Below are 10179 nucleotides of genomic sequence, written 5' to 3' on the forward strand. Positions count from 1 at the left end.
CGATGCGTTGTGGTCATACCGAACTGCATTTAAAACACCCATAGGTATGTCCCCATATGCGTTGGTATTTGGTAAGGCTTGTCATTTTCCTTTGGAGCTAGAATACAAGGCACTGTAGGCGGTAAAGAAGCTAAACTTTGACTTTAGAAAAGTAAGAGAAGCAAGAAAACTTCAATTGGTTGAGCTGGAGGAATGGAGGATCAATGCATATGAGAATGCAAAGATTTACAAGGAGCACACAAAGTGCTGGCACGACAAACACATATGCGACAAGAACCTCCAAGTCGAGTAGAAGGTCTTACTATTCAACTCACGACTACGGCTCTTCCTTGGAAAATTAAAATCACATTGGTCCGGACCATTCATAGTTAGAAAGGTATTTCTGCATGGCGTGGTTGAATTATCAAATGATGACGGAACCAACGTATTCAAAGTTAATGGGCAGCGAGTAAAAGCGTATCACGGAGAAGGCTGGCATCGCCAAGTCGAGTCCATGGAACTGAGAAACATTGAGTAAAAGAAGAAGTAGGTGGTCCCTACTCTATCAGACGATCAAAATTCATCAGGGACGCAAGTTTTGGGAATCATGGAATCTTCAACTTTTCTCTACTACTATGAATTTTCATTCCACTATATCTTTTCAGATCTTTATCTATTCTTATTCAAAAAAAAATGGAGATTGTGGTAAAATAATTTTGTTTTGTTTAAAATCATTTGACCCTTTCACTATTTTTCTTGCAAACGATCGAGGCATAGGATTGCGGAGGTGTTACATGAAAAAGAAACTTATCTTATTCCGTCACCGCAATCCACAGAAAATAGATCACTGCAAAGAAGGATGCATCAACACACAATGCGGGCGACAGCGCAAATTTGTGGGTTGTATTCTTTCTTAACTTTATTTCAAATTTTGCACTATCGCATCGCATTTTGATTTTAAAAGTTTTATCACCGCATCCTCTTTGACTACCGCAATCATTTAATATTGATAAATTTAGTAAGTCACCGAATGCTGTCTCTTTGCCAATTATGATTTCAATGATGAAACATATGCTTCTATTTTTTTCATATATACTAGAGTCAACTTAATCTTAGAAAAGTCACCTCATGAAATATTTCTAGAGTTAGGGGTCTGCTAGCTTTCTTTGGCCCTTTACCAAACCTCCTAAGAACATCACATGAATTCTTTCAATCTTTTGGCAATGAGAACATTGCCACATTTTAAATTTGGGAGTGGGGTATTTATTCTCGACCTTGCTATTTTCAATATATATATCGAGAATAACAACTTCATTGTCAACGCAATGGGAAAACCCATGTTGATAAGAGTTAAGTTGTGAAGGGCACTTACCCGTAGTTGGATGTCTGCATGACACACGTGGAGGCAAGAAAAAATGAACCAAGGGGTTTAGAACGATGAGAAAAATCCATGTGCACAGACGATTTTGGGAACGGATCTCATTTGGTGCCCCGGGGCCCAATTTTTTTGCGCGAACTTTCCGGCGGGCGAAAATTTGAAAACGGACCCAGGGGTTCAGAACGATGAGAAAAAGCCGTGCGCGCAGACGGTTTTAAGAACGGAGCTCGTTTGGTGCACCGAGGCCCAATTTTTGTGCACAAACTTTCCGGCGGGCGAAAATTTGAAAATGAACCCAGGGGTTGAGAACGATGAGAAAAAGCCGCGCGCAGACGATTTTGGGAACGGAGCTTCCCGGAACCATCTTCAAACACATTGAACAATTTGGAACCACTCAGAAACCAATTGAACCAGTCAAACCGGCTCAACTAGGTCAAACGTACCGGTCCAGACCATTTGGACTGACTGGTCAATGTTCGCTAGCACGATCAACGGAAGCGCGGGCGGGTCGGGTCGAACGGAGAGCGCGAAAGTGCGAGCAGGCAGGCGGTGATACCGGGACGGCGGGCGGCGTACGCAGCTACTTCAGGCGGAGAATCGGGTCGGGTCGCAGAACAAGCCAGAGCGCTTCGTCGACAGCTAGCGCACGGGGCTTCTCCATACCGGGTCGGATCCTTGCTTGGGTCGGGTCTGGGAGCACTCCCTCGGGCCTGGAGGCTAATTCAGGTCTGTGAGCCAAAATCTTCAATTTTTTTATGTTGTCCTCTCTTCCGGAATCAAGTAATTACAACCTAATTTCAACTCTAATGACTCCAACAAATTTATAGACCTTTTTTCACACATTAATGCTCATAAACATGTGAGCAATTACAAATTTCCACAAGAAGTTTAAAGAAAAACAATGCCAAAATCATAATAAATCCACTTTAGTCCATATTTCATTCAACATTTGAATAGAAAGGAAAAAAACACCCAACTAAAGCAATTGAGCGTAATTAAAGCATGCACTGATACCACATGATGGAACACGAGACATATGCAGCGGAATAAGGATCTAATTACACTCTAATTACTTTTAATTAAAAGGAAATTAGCATGCAAAAGAAGGAAAAAATAGTAAATAAAAGGGATATAATACAAACTTTGTAGCTCCCGAAAAATGCTTCTCCTCGCTGAATCTCGACCCGAACTCTTCCCGACCACCACTAGAGCTAACCTACTATCCTCTAGACTCAGAACCAGGTCGTGGGACCCGATGGATGAAGAACCTAAGAGAGAGAAAGAGATGGAAAAAGAAATGGAAATTTTGGTTTGGGTTTTTATTTTTCCAGCCCAAATTTAGAAAACAATTTTGGCAAAAATGGAAAAAGTTTTCAATCCAAATTGAAAAGCCCGTATTTATAGAAAAAGGCCATGCAAAATTGCATGAAACAAATTCATAAAAACTCAACACCTAGATTCCACTATCTAAGTGGGCTTAATGTCTCCACTATAAGCCAACACCTAGCCCACTATTTTGTTAGTGGAATTATCTAATAAAAGTTTGGATTTTCCCACTAACTTTAGTCAAAGGGCAAAATAGTCATTTTGTCAAAGTCAAACTTCGACCAAAAAGTCAACATTTTGACTTTTTATGATTTTTTTTTGTGTTGACTAGTTTGACCTCCCGAGCATGAATTCACATTAATTTCTCAAAATACAAATCACATTTGAATATAAGGTCGGACAAAGTTTGATTTTTCAAAGTCAAAAGTCAACTCTTTGATTTTTACATCTTTGACCATTTCCATTATTTCCGAGCTTCCGAATATGAACTATTCATATTCTTGATATTTAAATCACATTTAAATATTAAAGCTGTATCTCTAAACTAAAAAATCGATCACTATATCACATATACTTGTCGGTTTCTCTCTCTTCACTTAATTCGAACAATTCGAATTATTCTATCATACTGTTCTAAGTTTATTCCATATGAGCTAGTAGGAGAACCTGATGGACCTATAGATCATGGACTCCAACGATCCGAGATTAGCTGGTAAACTCTTTATACGGAGCTAATCAACATTCGTTAACTTACGAGTCATTCCACTAAAGTACCGTAGTTGCACTCCTCTCACTATAGATATATTTGTGTCCATATGATATAACCATGATTAGTAAGCTAATCCTTCAGAGGTTGTTCGTAATCTTGGCTGGGTCATAAAAACCGTTTTATCCCCAAGACTACATCTTGTTCCTTAAGTTTTACTGATCCTCTAATGAACAATTGGTTTAAGGTCCAACCTATAAACCGAACCCCTCTCGGGCTAACGAGAGGGTGAGGCCCCTTGTTCAAGACCTGGATTCAGTACTAAAGGGAACAACCTATCTACTATCCCTATAATGGGTAGGAGTGAATTCCATCTTGTACCCTATGCTCCCAGCTATCCACCTGATCTTACCCCTGAAATGGGAGGCTTATTGGTTCAACGATAATGAGCTGCCCTCACCTATAAAGGTCTAAGGATAATTCCGAGTAAACAGGAGTTCATAGTTAGCTCAGGATTAAGATTAAGTTACCCAGGTCATCAATTAACAAAATAGTCAGTTTTATACTTAAAACGACGTTTAGAACGTAAAAAGTGACATTTCATGGTTTAGTCTTACGTAAACTCTTTACATAGGATGCCTCCACTTTCATGTCTCCACATGAACGATTTAGGATCACATCGTTTGTACTAACTACAAAATGGGTCGCATCCATAGTGTCCCTAGAATAAGGCACCCAACCTTATTCATATACTATAGACCATTTTGGCAATATATTTGAACTTGATTCACCTTTATGTCACTACATAAAGTTCAACTACATAAAATAGCCTCATGACCTTAGTTTATTGGATTCAAGATTACAATTTCAATAATAATTTTATTGAAAGACAAAACAGAATATGTTTATTAATTTACAAACTACGAATTTTAGGACATAAAATCCAACAAACTCCCACTTGGACTAAAGCTCCTAGTGGAGTATCAAAATGTTGAATTTAAGTGAGAAATATATGAGTACAATAAACATATGAATACAATAAACTAGGGCATGTACCAAAAAGCTCTCCCACTTGTCCTAGTTTACAAACTTCGTAGACCTAGACTCTGTAGGTGACCTTCAAACACTTTAGCCGTGAGGGCCTTTATAAAAAGATCAACAATGTTTTGCTCAGAAGATATCTGGGTCACTACAACGTCTCCATAATGTACAATCTCCCGGATAAGATGGTATTTGCGCTCAATATGCTTGCCGCGCTTGTGGCTTCTTGGTTCTCTTGAATTTGCAACTACACCACTATTATCACAATATAGGGTGATAGGCAGATGCATATTTGGAACACTTCCAAATCTGTCAAGAATTTCCTCAACCATATTGCTTCTTTTGCTGCTTCACATGCAGCTACGTATTCAACTTCCATTGTGGAGTCCACAATACAATTTTGCTTCATACTTCTCCACACTACTGCTCCTTCACTCAGAATTAAGATTGATCCCGATGTAGATTTTCTTGCATCTTTATTGGTTTGAAAATCAGAGTCAGTGTATCCAGTAAGGATCAAATCCTTAGTACCATACACGAGCATGTAGTTTCTCGTTCTCTTAAGATGCTTGAGGATATTCTTAACGGCAGTCCAATGATCATATCCAGGATTGGACTGATACCTACTAACTATCCCTACTACATAGCATATGTCAGGTCTAGTACATAACATTGCATACATCGGGCTCCCTACTGCGGAACATAGGGAATGCATCTCATATCCTCAATCTCTTGAGGTGTCTTAGGACATTAATCCTTTGACAAATGAATTCCATATCTGTAAGGTAACAGACCTCTTTTGAAATTTTGCATCTTATACCTAGACAACATTTTATCTATATAAGTTGCTCTAGACATGGCTAGTGTTATGTTCTTGCAGTTCTAAATAATCTGAATCCCAAGAACATACTGCACATATACCAAATCTTTCATTTGGAACTGCGTTGCTAACCATTTCTTGATGTCAATTAGGTAACCTACTTCATTCCCAATGAGTAGAATATCGTCAACATATAAAACTAAGAACGCTATAGTAGAATTGACGATCTTCTTGTAAACACAAGGCTCGTCAACATTCTGTTCAAAGCCATAAGATTTGATCACAGTATCAAATCTTATATTCCAAGATCTAGAAGCTTGTTTCAACCCATAAATGGATTTTTAAAGCTTACAAACCTTTTGTTCTTAACCCTGTGTAAAAAACCCCTCTAGTTGAGCCATATAGATACTCTTCTCAAGATTACCATTTAAAAAGGTTGTCTTGACATCCATCTGCCAAATTTCATAGTCATAAAAGGTGGCAATGGATAAGAGTATTCTAATCGACTTATGCATGGCAACGGAGAGAAAGTTTCTTCATAGTCCACTCCCTCTCTCTGGGTATAACCCTTTGCCACAAGTCAAGCCTTAAAAGTCTGTACTTTACCGACTTGGTCTCGTTTTCTCTTGTAGATCCACTTACAACCAGTTGGTTTTACATCATTTGGTTGATCTACAAGTTCCCAAGCATAATTGAAGTACATAGACTCCATTTCGAGGTCCATGGATTTGACCCACTGATCACAGTTCACATCTTTCATCGCCTGTTTACAGGTCGATGGATCCTCTATGCTGTCATCAGGTATGACAACTTGTGTTTCTGTTAAACCCAAGTAACGGTCTGGCTGATAAACAACTATCCCACTACGTCAAGGAATTCTCAACTCTTGAAAAGGATGTGACCGACCAGATTACTTCTTAGTAGATGACCTCTACTCTTGAAAAGGATGTACTAGTTTTATCTACTACTTTAGTAGATGAACTAGTTCTATCTGTAGTGTCTTTGGGAATTTCATTCAATACTAGTTTACTGCGAGATTGATGACTTCTTATGTGGTCTTCCTCTAAGAATGTGATATTTGTCGATACAAATACCTTATTCTCTTGAGGATCATAAAAAAGACCACCTTTTGTTTCTTTTGGATAACCTACAAATAGGCATAGTTTTGAACAACGTTCCAATTTTTTAGGATTTTGCACCAACATGTGTGCCAGGCATCCCCAAATCCTAAAGTGATGTAAACTGCCTTTACGTCCTTTACATAGCTCATAAGGTGTTTCTGAAACACTTTTAGAGGCAACGTTATTCAAAATATAGACAACAGTTTCTAATGCACGTCCCCAAAAATAATTAGGTAACTCAGCAAAGCTCGTCATTGAGCGAACCATGTCCAACAAGATTCTGTTTCTTCTTTCAGATACACCGTTCTGCTGAGGCATATTAGGTGCAGAGAGTTGTGACCTGATTCCGTGTTCTATCATATAGTCCTGGAATCTTAAGTCCATGTACTCCACACCTCGATCTGATCGTAGTGTCTTAATTTACTTCAGAAATATTGAAGTGGAACATCATGTCCAGGACATGTTCTCTAACAGAGGTCCTTTCCTTCATACGCTTATTGTAAATGTATTTAATTGCCTCATGTCTTTGAATTGATGACGGTTACCCGAACATCTCTTTTAATGAATCCATGATAGCCTTAGCTATGCCCAAGGATTCGTATTTCTTCGCCAATACATCAGTCATATTGACAAGAATATAGACACGGGCTTTATCATTAGCCTTAACCCATTGATCATAAGCATCCCGACTAGTTCGGCTAGCATTTGAGGTAGGGGCCTGAGGACATTCCTCAGTTAAGATAAATCTCAAGTCCTCTATTACTAGTATTATATTCAGATTGTTTTTCCATGTTGAGTAGTTGTCGCCGTTCAGTTTCTCAAAAGCTAATAGTCGAACTAAAAAGCTAGTCATGCTAAAAAGAAAAACATATCCTTTTTAGTAAAAAAAACATTAATCTTTAAAATCCAATTAAGTTTAGCAAAAATAATGTACCCATCATTATTATAGTTGCAACGATATTTCAACGATTTAGAATATCCTTCATTGAGGGGTGATCGACTATTCCTCCATTGAACCAAGACTATCTTGACTAGATACTATCACCAGAATAACTCTTATTCCTATAGTAACTTAGTTATCGCGACTTTGGTCAAGAATTTACTAACATTTGGTAATTCTCGTAAGTGTGACCCTCCATTTTCAGACCTCAAAGATCGGAATCATTATGCTCCCGAAGTTTGAAAGACAAGAATGAAAACGAACCTGAGAGACCCTATCAATTTCTAGAGTTCGTGGAGTTTCGAATCCTATAATACAGCCTCCGATTGGTAAGGTCGCTCCAGGGCAGACATGCAGGCACATTATAGGAATCTCATGGTGCGACCTAATGGAAGAGACCGTATGATGTGTTGACACACTTCCTTCTCCCACTTACTATGAACAACTTCCCCTATTCACCTTGGTATTGACTCATGCAAACACTCTCCGAATGGAGTCCGCTCCTAGGGCGGCTCAAAGCCAAGCATGAATCTCACGGTGTGAACTCTTATGGATGCTAGAGCTAAAAGTACATTACTTCTCTCCAGCTGAAGTGTTCTAGACGATTAGGGTATAAAATACTTAGCGATACATTTCGGCTAACTTAAACATATCCTAAGTCTAGGTGATTCATCCGAGTACTGGATTTTTAACCTATGATGTCTAAGTGATAAATAAATTTTATTACCTCACACCGCTTACGCATGCTCATAAAATCAGTTTAACCTAACTCAGACGCTGGCTCGATCTCCAGGTAATAGGTGTTCCGTGAACTGTCAACTTAAAAACCTTCAACCTTAGTCATCTTATCTGACTTTTTGCCAAGATCTTGCCAGGTGAGTTTTCTTGTAACTTCGGTTTTACAAGATATCGACCTATTTTCTATGAAAATTGGGATTGCTCGATGGTTAACCCTAAGTGAGCATGCATCTTATCTGTATTATAGATTTTAGAAGTCTAGGTTATTTTATAACAATTATAACCCTAGAGCATTCATCTATAATATGCTTCCTTCAAACAAACATGCTTTAATGTAACACTTATATTAAAACTAAGCATGCATAGTATATATTTTATAACACTTATAACATATAACAAATTCATGTCACATGCTTTTCCTATGGTCGAGTTTTAAAACTATATGGCATACTATATGCACACATAATCAAACAACATTATACATCACATGCATAATAGGTAAACTGTCACACCCCACCCCGAGCCCGAGATCCTAAGCCCGAGGAGAGGCATGATATTAACTGATGCTACTTTGGTTAACCTACGCGTTTCTTTTAATGACTTTACTGATAATAGCAACGAAAAATATTACATGTTTGAATTAGAAACTAGTTTACAAATTTTGGTTACCTTTACATGAAAGACATTATCCCGACAACCAATCTCATTTAATACTATTTCTAGACTTGTGGCAGACCTTGACCAACACCGCAACCTGGACTCGTCACCTACCTATAAGAGAAACACAAAGACAAACCATGAGCTTTACAAAGCTCAGTGAGTGGTAAAACAAATACAAGCATTATCACAAGGTTCCTATGCGAACCTCCACCATACCATGAAGCTTTCACAAGCCCACCTACACACACGGTAGATGGTTAACATTTCATAACTAAAAATATCAATCTATGTGCACATAGTTCTTCCTTTCATGGGCTCAGAAGCTAGGCCCGTCGATCCTCTGACCATCCCATTTCAAGGTTTTTCCGTCCCACGGGCTCAGGAACTAGACTCCTCGGTCCCCTACCATCCTGTAAGGATTTATTTTGGGCTCAGGCTCTAGGTCCTTAGACCCCCTGACCATCCCAGCGTCATACACACGACATAGCATAAACTATAGCATATTAATTCACAATATGCTTAAAAGAGCAAGGGAAGAAAACCACTCACAGTGATCGAGAACTTCCTTCGTAGTTCACCCAGTTTCCCTTGTTCCTCCACTGGACCTTATTTCAGGTTTAACTTTAAGCTTAGATTACTCACTCTTTCGAGCCTTATCTCAAGACATTCCCTTCTTCAAAAATGTGTGAAAATGTCTTAACTACGACAGCTTAATGTTTTGCCTTGAAATTCTTTGGTGAAGGTTTTGAGTCTCAAGTTTATTCCTCCTAACCCGACTGTCTCCTCACTGGTGAACACCTCTCGATTTTCATTGAATTTGACAGCCTTAAAGTTAGAATTGCATTAAGGAAACCCTCACACTGAAACTACACTTAATTTAAAAACTTTTGGTCCAAAATCACATGATTTGCACGAGTAGTTTGGAAAAGCTTCTTGTTTAAAGTTAGCCTATGCGTCTGCCCGTACAACCTGCTCCCTTTGGCACCTTTGCTTGCACCTCCGTCCGAACACTACTTTCCCTTCTTTGAATATCTCTTATTATTTCCTTTCTTTGTGGATTTTAAGTACTTAACTGATATGGGGTTGAAGTGAGGCATTATCCCACTTTTATAGGCATTCAACCCTTCTTCTTTGCTGGACACCTCTTCCCTTGATCACATCCAAGTGTTTTCCTTATCTTCTGCCAACTCCCAGCCTCTTGTCTTCACCTTACACTATCAACGCATCCTCCACATCAACACAATCTTAAGTGTCCTCCTCCTCCATAGCCAACACTTGAGGCTTAACTTTGCATGTCTGCTCGTGCACCTACCTCATTTTTTTAAGTTCTAAGACTCCTTCCTAGCAAGCCACATGTCTAGATGATGTCCTTAGATGCGTCCATCCTTCATATGTGTTCATCCTTCATATGCGTCCATCCAACTTCATATACGTTCAACTAGGATAATGACCAACACCCTTTCAACGCAT

General features: G+C 38.9%; 1 protein-coding gene across 1 annotated transcript; it reads right to left on the bottom strand.

Moving 5' to 3' along the window:
• Positions 1 to 6912: 6912 nt before the first annotated feature.
• LOC150030072 (uncharacterized) lies at positions 6913 to 7224 on the bottom strand. The gene has a single exon (XM_090310097.1). The coding sequence runs from the start codon at positions 7222 to 7224 to the stop codon at positions 6913 to 6915; it is 312 nt and encodes a 103-aa protein (XP_090166223.1).
• Positions 7225 to 10179: the final 2955 nt, after the last annotated feature.

This window comes from Benincasa hispida, unplaced genomic scaffold, assembly GCF_027475165.1.
Source record: "Benincasa hispida cultivar pf3 unplaced genomic scaffold, pf3_genome.v1.1 HicScf618, whole genome shotgun sequence".
Taxonomy (NCBI): Eukaryota; Viridiplantae; Streptophyta; class Magnoliopsida; order Cucurbitales; family Cucurbitaceae; genus Benincasa; species Benincasa hispida.